General features: G+C 38.1%; 1 protein-coding gene and 1 long non-coding RNA gene across 2 annotated transcripts in view; one reads left to right on the forward strand and one right to left on the reverse strand.

The window, feature by feature from the left end:
• Nucleotides 1–9,844, reverse strand: part of LOC140941052 (1-aminocyclopropane-1-carboxylate synthase-like protein 1) — a 17,539-nt gene extending 7,695 nt beyond the window's left edge. Inside the window, exons 1-12 of the mRNA XM_073390008.1 lie at nt 9,646–9,844; nt 8,069–8,128; nt 7,780–7,850; nt 6,740–6,809; nt 6,512–6,578; nt 5,868–5,965; nt 4,781–4,858; nt 3,777–3,877; nt 3,308–3,397; nt 2,381–2,426; nt 2,167–2,280; nt 199–229 (exon numbers count right to left, since the gene is read on the reverse strand). Of these exons, the coding sequence (XP_073246109.1) occupies nt 199–229; nt 2,167–2,280; nt 2,381–2,426; nt 3,308–3,397; nt 3,777–3,877; nt 4,781–4,858; nt 5,868–5,965; nt 6,512–6,578; nt 6,740–6,809; nt 7,780–7,850; nt 8,069–8,128; nt 9,646–9,831 (1,012 nt within the window). The 5' untranslated portion in view covers nt 9,832–9,844. The remainder of the gene's footprint in view (nt 1–198; nt 230–2,166; nt 2,281–2,380; nt 2,427–3,307; nt 3,398–3,776; nt 3,878–4,780; nt 4,859–5,867; nt 5,966–6,511; nt 6,579–6,739; nt 6,810–7,779; nt 7,851–8,068; nt 8,129–9,645) is intronic.
• Nucleotides 9,845–9,907: 63 nt separating this feature from the next.
• Nucleotides 9,908–13,184, forward strand: LOC140942298 (uncharacterized). The gene is made up of 3 exons (XR_012166524.1): nt 9,908–10,023; nt 10,562–10,658; nt 12,647–13,184. It is a non-coding gene; the product is annotated as an uncharacterized lncRNA (long non-coding RNA).
• Nucleotides 13,185–13,753: the final 569 nt, after the last annotated feature.

The raw sequence follows: 13,753 nt of genomic DNA on the forward strand, positions 1-13,753 counted from the left end.
GGTATCAGACATCGGAGATCAGACAAAAGACATCCGACAGTCGGACAAACAACTGGACAAAAAATTTGACGAAAAGTTGGAAAAAAATCGGACAAGAAATGGGACAAAAAATCGGACGAAAAATCGGACAAGAAATTGAGCAAAAATAAAATCAGACAGAAAATCGGACAAGAATCGGCTAAGGAGAATAAAACTAACCTCGATCCTTTATAAGGTTTCTCAGGATAACCTGCGTAAAAAGAGTGGAATTGGTAAGGTCAGTAAAATCAGTTAATAAACTCCATTGTCTGCTAACATGTCGAGCGTGGGGCTGAAGGCTCAAAATTCCTTCTTACTTTCATCTTAACGTAAAAATCTGCCATGTCAACATCGTTCTTTACTGAAACAGCGCGCAAGAAACCCGCTAAAATATTCCATTTTTATTGCAGTTTCATGCTAATTTGGTGTCTAATGAGGAATACTGATTGGTTCTTGTGCCTTGGGTATCGAAACACGTCAGCTATTTACCACGTTAAATGTCATGGGCGGTTTCTTTGTTCTTTTTGACGTATCCATGGATACTTCCCATGGTAAACTTATGTCGAGAAAGTCTGGTCACACGCACTTCACCAATTTACTACGGTAAAAGTGTCCCGTGTAACCGCACCTAATAGCTACACTTGCAGATTACACTTGTAAAAGTTTTATTAAATTGACCCCTGGTTGCCTCACCAATGAAAATGTTTGTGGCGGCACTGGCCCAGCGATGAATAGTAAAGAAACTTACAAGAATTCAGAGCACGTGCAAAACTTTGCACGTGCAAGAGTTTTGAGTTTTCATCAACTTTTCATTGCACGTGCAGAAAATTGTTGGTAGTTGTCTACGCTAATTTTCCGACGTCCTCAATGTCGCTGCCTCTTCGTTAATCGTCGTGGCTGCTTTAAGGTAAGTAGAACAAAGCGTTTTTCTAATGGTACAGTAAAAAAAATGATTCTTCAGTTCCATTCTACTCTCAAGGAAAGAAATATTGCAGTTCTTACCTTTGCGAAAACAAACACTGAGAATTAGAATTGTATAATCTTAGACAGTTTTGTCTCAAGAAAAACCGTCTTTTGGGAAGGTAAAATACGAGAAATATCACCGCACCAAGCAATACAGTTTTCCATTGCAATGGCAAACGTTTTGGCGTTGCTCTTCACTAGCTTGGCACTACATGACGTTTTTCTTCCAATTTACATGTACAGTACATGCGGTGGTCTTCCTTAAAGCGAAACTACTATCACTTCAACAGGACCATGTCTTAAAGCATGAACTATTATCCTTCTCTGCTTTTTGAGGGTAGGAATGTGCTGTGAAGTGTCAAGCTGAATCTTGAGGAATTAGGGTGAGCAACTCAACAAGTTAGAAAGCCGACTTCATTAATCCTTCGCATTATTCAACAGTTATTTTTAACCGTATTTTTCCCGTTAATTATAAAAACTTAGTATTAATGTAATGGCTTAAAACATCGTGGCCCAGTTGTTCGAAGGCTGATTAGCGCTAACCCAGGGTTAAATTTTAATCCGGGTTTTTTTTTCTGTTTAAAAGCATTTTCTCGGATAATTTTCCCTATTCGTTTTAGAGAAACCAATCACCAACTTGCAGACCAGAGGAATTTAACTGAATTTGTTTTTTAAGCTTTTATATCTGAATTCAAATTTCACACAAACTCTGGGTTATCTTAATCCCGCTTTGAACAACCCAGCCCTGCAGTACTTTAAAATCATTAATCAAAACTATAACAAAATTGTCAAATCTGATTGGCTCTCAACTGCCCTGATTTCAGCCTTAATTGGACAGTTTAATAGGACAGTACGCGTCATGCCTAAGTAATTGGACAGTACGCGCCATCACGCGCGCGCTTAAATGGCTTTTTTTTTTCACTGCTAGCAAAACAAAATTTCGAATTTCTTGTGTTTTGGTTTAAAAAATAGCCTATTGTATCACAAATTTTGTTAAAGTTATGATTAATTGGTAACAGAACTTCGTGTCGTCCAATTCAGTCTGCAATCATACTCGTGATTAAACAAATCGGACTCCCGCTACGCGGTCGTCCGATTTTGTTAATCACTCGTATGATTACAGACCGAATTGGACTCCACTCAGTCCTGTTACCATTACTAAGCGTCACAAATTGTGTTACATACCTGAGTTGGAGTAGCTAAATCATGGAAGCGCGTGTAACCCTGGGCCATAGCGCGATAAACTTCTTTGTTTCTTGTGTGGAAAATTCCGCAACGAAAACCGGACACACCAAAATCCTACAAACATGTTTCAAGAACATGCGAGAAAAGAAAACACCATTAGTTACCGCTAATTCGCAGGGGATGAGGAGCTGAAACTGGACGTGGATATAAATACCTTGCTGAATCCCCAAAGCACATGAAGCCTTTCCTTGTCTGGGATACTGAAAACAAAGCAAAAGGAAAAGTCCGTTCATATCCACTGGCAAATAATTTACGGTAAAAAAATAAAGGGCAGCGGGCAGAAGAAAAAATGCTGTAAACAATTAAAGAAGTCTATTTGAACAAAATCACGTTTAACGAAAGACAAGGCATTCATGTATCGTTCCAGCTAGACAGGTTTCGCTCACAACGGTGACACTTTATTCCAAGGCTGAAAAAAAGGTGCACCAATATTCCTCGTCCAAAGAAGATGTCCGTTGCAATTTTCTTACATATCACACGTACATGCCGTGCAGTCCCCTTAATAAATGTAAAACTGACAGGTCTCTATCAAGCAGTGATGGTCACCTATTTCTACACGTAGCTCTCAGTGTTCTCGTCGAGTTTAATTATTGTTTGTTTTCACCTCTACTAAAAGGTCACTTTACTTTTAGGAGCTCTATCGGTTCGTGACGTTCATTAGCCTACAGAACACCCGCTACTTTTTCGCGTTTTTCAGGCGAGCAAAGGCAAGCGCAGAGCGTGCGTGGAGCGCGAGACAGGCGTGATGGGGAACGCACGCGTGTCTCGCGTACTACACCCGCTTCGTGCTCGCCTGAAAAACATGAAAAAATAGTGCCTGTTCTGCAGGATAAACTACATGTGTGTACGACCTCGCTCTTATGGTGGCTTGTTTCTTTCCTTTTGTCACAAGGAAAGGTATAAAACCCTAAAACGGTTAAGTCATCACGTGACTTCAGTATAACTTCTCCTTGTAGTCTTCTCTTGATCTATTTTTGAAAAACTATTAATTTATCCAGCGCTTAGAACTGCTTAGGTTGCCATTCCCTAAAGGTAGCTTATTAATACAGGTGTCAATGAATCAAGACAGTGACTCACTCACTTTTTTAAACTTAACACATTCGTCATAGAGCAGCCTTCCTTGAAAAGTGACAGCATGTAAATTTCATCCATGATAACATGCAAAGAGTGCCTGCAAATGCAACCAGTATCTTTCAGTTAGAGAAACACACAGCAAAGATTTTGAGAACATGCATATAAACAGGGACCACTTGCTTTGAACCATAACCATCCACACACCAATTCACTCTCTACTGTCACCACTGTGGACAAAGCAATAATTATTAGTTCTCTCTTCGTCCCCTGACTACAAGTTTGGTACCAAGAAATGCCAGCATTTTAAAAGTTTTTCCTTCATTCCAATACTGACGTAAGGATGACCCATTAAATTGCAACAAATTTATCAATTACTACAGAGGAGTGCTAGAAAAAAAAACAGGCGCAAAAAAAATCATCATGATAACCAGTCCTCATCTAAAAATTTAATTAAGAAATCATAAATGCCTGCTCACCTTGCAGCAAACTGTAGACAGCCCTGCAAAAATTCTTCAGAATAGATAACTCCAAGGGGGTTGTTGGGGTTACACAACAAAACCCCCCTGATTTTTACACCCTGTAAAATAAAAACCAAATTAACAATAACTTTAAGGCCTGTTTACAAGGAGAGAGGGTTACCCTTGATCTAGGGTTACCCTAGCAAGCAGGTTTAAGATAGGCCAGGTTTACAAGCAAAATTTCACAGGTGCACATAGGGTTACCCTTTCACCCAGTCAAATTTACCAGCTTTACTGATGTGTTTCGTCATGTGTGACCACATAAGACTAAAATAAACATTCTTTGTGATGTTCAAGATTTCAAAGAAAACTTTAAGTTCTCTATGGAACACAAGTTAAATTCACAAAAAAAAAACAAAAATATTATCGTCGTATACAGAAAATACAGTATATTGTTCAGATGTTTATACCATAATTTCACTCAGAAATCGGATAACTCCATTCAAATTGTCAAGATTAATGGTCATGCATGACAAAGGAAAGTTGTCCCAGGTAGGCGAGTTCTCATTAGCAGAGTGTTTACAAGGCAGATAGGTAACCATAGCACTTGGTAGGGTTACCCTAGCTCCAGGGTAACCCTATCTGCCTTGTAACCACATTGCATAAAAATAAAGAAGAAATGTGCTGATTCTAGGGTAACCCTCTTGCTGGGGTAACCCTAAACCTTATCTCCCTTTTAAACATGTTGCGTAAAGAAAGAAGAAATGTGCGAGTGCTATGGTATCTCTCTTGCTGGCATAACCCTAGCACCAGGGTTACCCCCCCCCCCCCCCCTCCTAGGGACAGGGAAAAAAATTGGCCAATAGCTGACCAGCACGTCCCCAGTAACAATCCCAGAACCAACTGCAGCTCACATTTGAGCTCCAATTCTGTTCTCGTTTCTAAAGTGTTGATACTCTAAATACTCTATTAAAAAACTGATTTCTCAATTATCCACAGTTGATTTGACCCAAGGAAAATACCTGCTCCTGTGCTTTCTGTAATGCTGATTCCAGTCTTTTAACAGTAAGTTCAAATGGCTGACTTTCGCCTGGACCAATCTGAAAGACGACAGATGATTGCTTCAGCAAAAGCTCTGTGAGATACTCAGACACTCTTATACTCTTTTACTGACTTAATTGCCTTGTTGTACATTACTGTTACTAACTCATATTTGTGGGCACTTTATTTTCACAAATGAACAGGCCTTAAGTTTTAGATTTGACTTAAGAATCATGATAAAAGTATCAGAACCTAAATTTCATGAACAATCTCTCAAATACGAAAAATCTAGGAATCTTCAAAACAGCATTTTATATAACCTGCGATCTGGCAGTCCTGCTTCCCTTTTTGTTTTGGAGGCAACTCTATCCCCCAAAAAAGAAACCTTATCACAGGTTACATTTTATTGAAAGCAATGAATGGCAAAGTCGTAGATTCACTCAGAAATGCTGCAACCTTCCCTGCTAGCAGAGTCATGAGTGACCTCTGCTAGCAGGGAAGCCGCAACTTTTTTAAAAAGTCTGAAATTTTGTGGCAAAAAGTTTGAAAATACAAGACTAATGAAAACCTACAAAACCCACACAAAACTAACATCAAATTTTTTAAATTTTGAGGACACACCAAAAGTTTATGAGACCTGAGAACTTCTTCAGATCTAGTAATGCATAGACTTATTTCAAGACATGTGATATGTTCATTTTCCTTACTGAACCACACTAACAGCCTTTTATCACGGCTGACAATGACAATGACAGCAACCTTTATTAAAAGTCAATTTGATGGTAGCAAAACTTCTGAAGTAACACAAAGGTTGGCAGGGTCTATAGCATCCGCATGTACATGACATTCACCCTCTCAGCTTAATATAAATTATATTAGGGACAAACCCAACTTCAGGACATACAAGCCCACCTTTAGAATGAGCTGAATGTAGTATCATAATATTATAATTACTCTTAGAGGGAATGACATAATTATAACTTATGCTAGCTTCTAAAAGAACGGTGTCAATTATTTTAAATAGATCCTTTCTTGCCCCAGTATACAGTTTAAAAACAGCTTTCCCACCTTGCTGGAAAGTTCAACTGGAAAAGGTATCACTCTTGAACGCGACTGTAGGTCCAATAAAAATGACCCATAATATGGCGCAGGAATTAACATACCCTCTATAATGGAGATAATAAATGAGTATAGTGAAAAAAATTAAGAAATGAGTAAAAAGTAACTCTACATGGCTTCCAAAAAAAAGAATAAAATTCCCACTGATGACTGTAAATTTAGAGTTAAGTGGCTGTAATCAATAGGTTGTGTCTAGTCCATGATTGTGCGATGCAGAAAATAACAGAACCTCAGTAGATCCTCTTGCTAGTTTGATCTGATTAAGTACTTTTTACAGTTTCCCTCGTATAATTATTTAGTAAAAGTAACTTTTTGTTACTACAGTACATTGATAACTCAGATAATTGTGCTGGATATAGTTCTTCTCTTGCTTAACTTTGGCACCCTTCAAAAAGGCAAACACACTCATATTAAAGTTACTCATCAGACTAAGACATGACTTACAATATATTAGTACACATATGTATCTAGGCAATCCTTTAGAGAAAAAATAGAGCTTTTGGCTACTACTACTGAGCCCTGATGACCATGCACAACAACAACTGTAACCCCTATATAACTGGACATGCTATATATTACATGTAAGTACATACCTCCTTCATCTGCTAACGTATACGCAATAGCATCCACTAATGGTGTTGCTCCATTAGATACTATGAGCTGTACATAAACCAAAACAAAGTCAGTCCCTGAACCAAAAGGAAATTGCAGTAAATGTGGTTACTGTTCATTCTTTCAATCAGGACTGACCCAAAAAATGTATATTCATACATGTATCTGTAACATAATAGGGAGAACTTTTGTCTTGATGAAATACTTACTTCCTCTGAAGATATGGGCTCTGCTGGCTTCATATAATGATTCAGGAAATCAGCAATAGTTTGTCTAAAACTAAAATAAAGAACAAAAATAGTGATGATGATGATGATGATGATGATGTGTCAATGTGTGGTGCTACGTATTGGCAACATTGGTGCAGTAACTATGACTGTGTGACTGTGAGAGCTAGTTCTATGTTTACATAAAATTAATTGGATCAAATAGACTGTTGGCAACAGCAGTGGTGCAAAGGCAGTGCTGGTACAGTGTAGTTATGGCAATGGCAACAGTGGTATGACAGTATGGACAAAGCAATAATTGCTAATAAATTATTAGAGCAACAGCTAGATCAGCTAGATCAGCAATTACTACTCTAATTTTCTTAGGTTGGTAGCTCCTTTTCCATCTAATCTACCTTAGGAAATCAAATAATATCGTTGGATGAGGCTGAGCATAATGTAAAGAATTATCCAGGGATAGCAGCCCATGAGATCTACATAGTTCTTCATGTTATACAAAAGCCAAGCCAGTAATCAACACTTGGCCAAAACAGCTGAGCTACCAACCTTCTGCTGTCCTTAATTCTGTTGATATCTGTACAACTGACATCAATTATACTGATATCAGTAATTGTCTTCTAGATTTGGTCAGCAGTAGCTGGTTATAAAGAATTAGGCGGGAAACTTGAGCCAGTCAGAAATGGAGAAATGTTTGGAACGAAATAATAAAAAAAGATAAATAACATCTGAAACAAATAATCCACATACAACATCAAAAGACTAAAAACCCCAACTGGCAGGAGGCAACCAGTTGGCAATTTACAGGCATGGCTGAGTATAAAATTTGAACTTGTAACAATGAAGAACAAATCCAGTTAGTGGCCTGGCCAGAGCAGGACTCGACAAACCCCCGACCGCAACATTGCAAGTCTGATGTGCTGACCACTCGGCCATGCTGTCTCCTAAATGAAAAGCAGTTACTTAAGTCTAACTTGCATATAAAGAACTGTGCACATTTGTAACAGTAAAAAATGACTGAATACCTCATCAGCCCCTCAGCACAGAAATATTCTGTGTGCTCTTGAAGTAAGGTATGAGATTCTTTTTCCTCAAACTATAAAAATTAATTTTAAAATGGTCAAACATATACATGTAATATATTATTTTACAATATGACATCACTTTGTTTCTCTCAAATTAATGAGATGACAGAGACAGATACAACAACAAATACATATAATAGTTTAATTTTATCATATTCTAATTAAATCTAAATAAGGATGCTCCTTTTTTCCCTAAATTGCTTGCAAAAGATAATACTAACATAATTACCTTCTTTTTAAGCAAGTCGAATAATAACTTATTTTCACTTGTTCCCATGTTAATGACGCCCTAATAAAGACAATGTGCATAAATAATAAAGGAAACTTGATAATATATATAATGGTGATAAAACCTGAGCTAATTAAACCTAATACCTATACATATATTGAATCAGAGCTTTCATTAAGTGTCATAACCCCTAGCACCTGTTAAGGCTGAGCTTACTTGTTGTTGGGGGTCATCAAAGAGGAAAGCTTTATAAGGTGACACAATAAACTTTTGTGAGATGGTACAGGTGAATCTTCATTTGCTACGACTACTTCAAAACTTAATGACAGTCCTGACAGTTCCAATTGTTACCTACCAGATAAGAACTAAACCTGTAAAATCAGGGACATTGCAGGGCTGTCACTAAGATGGGCAGGGAATCAAATAATTATGGATTTCTTTTCGTTCTATTTTTCTTCTACAATTTATTTTCCCTGGAAAGTACCATAAATGCTCTATTAAGCCCCCCGGGGGGCTTATTTTTTTCAAGCACTTTTGAGGGGGAGCTTAAAAGAGAGGAGGGGCTTATTTAATTTAGCGAAACGCATCACCTGTGGCAAAAATACTGTGGTATGAGACAGAGTAGACTTATGTGTTGTATAATTAAAGTCTCTGTCAAAAGTATTTAATTCACCTGTGGGAGCCTAAAAGTAGCAAAAACAAAATTCTTATTCTTCAAAAATATGCTTTCGGCCTCATGTTCTTTGGTAATTTTTATGAATTATAAACCATAACTGATCAGGATTGGGGGGAGGGGAGGGGGGGCTTAATGGAGAGGGGGGGGTTTATTAACTTTCCTCCTCTGAAAAGGGGGTGCTTATCAGAGAGGGGGAGGCTTATTTGAGAGGGGGGGCTTAATAGAGGATTGACGGTAGCTGGGTGCCATGTTAATTGTAGCAGAGGGAAGGCCATTCAATGACAGCACTGAGAGGAGGGGGCTGTAGTGTACTGTTCTGCTGCAAAATGTACATGTAAAGGGACAACGAGATATTCTTACCTCCCTAGAAGGGGTGGTAGTCTTTATCGAAATTTATAGAAGAAATTAAAGGCTGGTTTTCACTAGAGATGAAGTTAGATTTGGAGTCATTATCAAAAGAGTAGAACTCCATTGGCAGCCTCTAAATGTATGTTGTAAAGTTTAGGACATTATAGAAGTGATAAGTAGGTTGAGTATGATCATTCGGGTGAACGTAGTCCCAAATAGGACTGTTGTTGTTGACAGTGACTGACCTGTGGGGTAGTAAGTGAGTTCATCCGGATGATCATACTCAACCTACTTATGAAATGGCTTCTGGAATCAAACCTTTCACAATATTATACTCTTGCTTGTATAGTACTGTACCCTAAGCACCACCCCTTTAGGTTCTTCACCTTCCCGAGACGGGTGGCCCTGAGTGGCCCTGTAGTCTATAGTTTCCCCATGCATTTTTCTTTTCAAATGCCCTGACATCAGCTTTAACTTAAACCTCATGATCATGCATCCCACACTAACTTAAATAATCATGAATAATTATTTATGCATGGGCAATCGATCGCACCTGTGGATTGTCGATTTTATGGAATGGATTCCCTTTGTGTTTTCCTTCAAACTTTGCTTCGTGTTTAACAAAAAGAGCCATTGCTTTAACACGGGCCGATGTGTAAGACATTTTTCTCAGTGTCAATACGAGATCGGATCGAACAGTTTTTGGCAGAAAACAACCACGAGTCGCAGATTTTAACATCCCAGTTTCGGGCACTTTTTGGTCAGCGGCAACCTAAGAAGGTGAGTACGGATTTCATATATGGTTCCTATAGTGTGCCGGAATATAGATGCTTGTAGTGTATACTTGTATCTTTCTTGGAATTTGTATTTGACATTCTTCTTTACTACACGAGTCAAGAAGACAAAGCAACTTAAAACTGCACTAAAAAAGGTAGGATTATTTTTACTTTACATGTATATTTACAAATATTATCTCCTAAAATCTATTACAGACCTGCATAGTCGCAAGCTCCTTAACTAAAAAACTAAAGTGCTACTGCGATGAATAGAATAAAATAAAAATACAGCAAATACGAAGGGACGTACTTATAGGAGAAAAAAATAACCGATTTGTCTATTTGTTTATCCCAAGGTTTATTTCCTGGAACACTGTCAGCGTTATAGCATGGGTTGCCGGTGACTCGTTGTTCCAAAATGGCGGAGTGTTTTTTTTAAATTGAGAGGCCCCTGGGACGAGTGGCAAAAGTATCATGTGATTTTTCCCGACTTTTTTCCCGCCTTTTTCGGCCGTTTTCACCTTTTGCCACTCCGGACTCCGTGTGTCCTCCGTGTGTCGTTTTAACTTGACGCAGGAAGGCTGTTTATCAGTGTTTGTTGAAGGTTATGTTTTCACGTTCATGACAAAATGAACAGTTATTATGATAGTCTTCTTCACTTGTTTACGCTTTTTTGTTTTGTTTTAAATCCAGGTTCGCATAATTTTATTTGAGTCTGTGGTGAAAGAAGTGGTTTAATGTGCTGGGAAAAGAAAACAAACAAACAAAAAACCGAGGATATGAAGTGAAGGTGAGACAAAACAATTTTACTGGAAAATTTAAGCTTGATAACTGTGACCACGGCAGGTTATTGGTAGGTCAACGCTGTTAGGTTTTGGTTTTGGTTTTATAAATATCATTTAAGCTGTTCAAATCTTGGTGTTGTTCGCGCAAACTACATAAAACGCGATCTCGCATTTGATTGTTGTTCGCGGGGGCATGCGCGGGGTACTTTAAATTCTTGAATTGCCCCCAAACTTCTCGCGGCTCCGTCGCCAAATGGCAATAGCACTCCCCCGCTTAGCCTGCAGAACAAACGTTACTTTTTCGCGTTTTTTGACGAGGAGAAGCGTGAAGCGAGCAAGGAGCGCGATACACGCGTGATCGGACTGTGCTCATCAAATTGTTGATACTTTTTCCAAACAATATAGCCCCACTATCGAAGACAACTTTGTAAACACTATCTTGAAAAACATCTGAGATTTCTTTGCACTTTTGCCGTTGAGACTTGGAATTGAACAAAATTCAGGCTGGGAAATTGATTTTTTTCTCCTGTTGGGACCTTAGTACCTCAATCAAAATTTTCTGCTTTTCCATTCTCCAATGTGTCATTGAAATGATACCAGATATTGAGCATACTTTACTTTTGTTTTAACCCCTTAAGTACCAATATCACCATTCAAATTCTCCATACGTTTCCTGAAAGAATTAGTTGAGAAAATTTAATAAAACAAAGAGTTTTCATTTCGTGATTATTTTATTAATTCTCATACCTTTACGGCTAATTACGTCCCACTTAAGTAATGGCCCTGGGAACAAGTTTGCTTGCTCTTGTTACTGGCGAAATTTTCCTCTCTTTAAACGTCTTTTGTCCTAATTTATAGAGGTAATCCTCTTAACAAAGAATAAATATTATTGAATACACTTATTCTTAAAGTAATAACTTAGCTTTTTCCTTAATTAAATAAACTGTTTTGAACAGTTTTAACGTGGGCCCTATTTTCCTTTGCACTCAAATAGTACATTTTTGTAACGTTAAATAAAGGGGAATCTTAAAATTTCGAAAGAATATTGTAGCCCATTTGCTTCTTTGCTTCGAAAATATACAGAGTTAGAAAGCGTGACACTTGCGTCACGGTTGAACTCTCTTGTACTTAACTGCGTGTGCGTGCTTAAAATGCCGAAGTAAAAAGGTGTCCAAAATGGTCGCCCAAGCTCGGAACATTAGCGTTGTTAAAAAAATTTAGTCTTAAATTCACTATATAGTCAACAACCACTTTTGAAGCGAGTTGCTGAACTAAAACACATGCAATAGATTGAAATGTTGTCTGCCTTCCTAGGGCGGAGGAAGGGGATGTCCCTATAAACAATCAATTGATTTTAAGACCTAAGCGGCAGCTACCTGCGCAGATTAACTCCCTTGTAAAAATTTAAGACTTTAAATTTATAAACAACAACAATATTCTCCATTTTAGAATACTAAAGTCCAGTGGAACCTAGACGAATCTCTATGTCACGAAATCTTCGGTAAAACGAACTATATTCTTTGCCCCAGTAATATCATCTTGATATAGCGAAACCTCATTATAGCCACCCTTTTTTTAGTCCCTTGTCCCTTGGTTACATCAAGGGTCCATTGTAAAGTACTGTCACTCAATTTTTATAAGTATTAAAAAGCCTATTCGCATGAAGGACGCTCGTACTTCATTTAAGCAGCACATTGGCAGTCTATAGGCAATGCAGGACATTTTGATATGTATTTAGCTTGTCTAAACCCTAACACTACTTCACAAGCGGGGTAAAGATAACCTTGATTCATCGCTCTATAACAGGCCACATGCTGAGTATGACAGTGGACCACGTAGACATCTTTCTGCCTGCAGGAATCCCACTTTCTCTCCATGTGGTCAAAGCACGGGTTATTAGCGTCCCTGGCGGTTCTATTACTTGCAACGTGTTTGTTGAGAAAGTCTTTTACTATACTTGTAACTTCACTCTCTTTGTTGATACTCTTATCAGGTTGAAAGACGTTGCCTTGTGTCTGAGAACCCTGGTCACCTGACTGGGAATCCTGGTCACGTTGCCGAGATTCTTGGTCACGTGACTGAAAAACTTGGTCTCGTAACTCGTGACTGTAGATCGTCTGACCTCGAGGAATTCGTGTCTCTGAAGTAAGAGGTTTAGTGAAACATCGGGTGAAGCAGATGAAAAGCACAATTAGAGATAAAACCATCATCTGAAATAGAAATTTCAAAAAGAAAACCGTAAGCTTCGCAGAATTAACTGCATACCAGTCACTCTTCCGTCGACAAATCCTTCATTATAAACGAGAGGCAAAAAGTGGAGTGCAGAAAAGTGAAACAGCACTTTCATTCTGAAAGCAAACAATTTGGTGACACAAATGTACGATTTTATTTAGTACTAGCAGGAGTTACCAGTTATTAAGTGATTCATTTGCCGGTTTGTTAAAAAGTGGAAATAGAAACGTTCTTACTTGCATCTCATTTTTATGTGAGACAGAAATTAGCGATGCAATTTAGAGCAGAAATGATGCGATTTAGAACAGATGTGATTTAGAGCAAGAAACTGACGTGATTCGTTAATACTATGTCACACTGCTAAGAGCCAATCAGATTGCAAGGACCACCAGTTATTTCAAAATGGATGTAATTTGACAATTAACTGTAAAATTTTTCAGACCCTCTTATTCTGGTGACCTCGTGTATCGTGATAATATTTTATTAATTTATATCGGGCAATTCTATAAGAGAACAAACACCGTTTTCAATACTGCAAATGGTTATTATAATCACAAAACTACAAATGGTTATTGCTGTAAACGTTGCATTTTATGAATTGTGAAACATGCCAAAAGTAGGCATGTCGTTTTAAAGTTAAGTAAGATATATAATATACCAACAGGCGAAGCTTTGCACTCACCTTTTCAGCAATTCGGTTGAACATGTTCGTCGTGCACTTGGCAATCTTTTACTTAGGTGCCTTGAACAGGGGTCGACTTTCAGTTCTGTTCTTCTTGAGGTAAAACTCCTTAGGTTGTCCACAGGGCGTTCGTTCCTGCTTTTATAAGCGATAAGGGAACGGCCGAAGGATTAGAAAACTTCCATT

The sequence above is a fragment of the Porites lutea genome, chromosome 6, assembly GCF_958299795.1.
Source record: "Porites lutea chromosome 6, jaPorLute2.1, whole genome shotgun sequence".
NCBI lineage: Eukaryota > Metazoa > Cnidaria > Anthozoa > Scleractinia > Poritidae > Porites > Porites lutea.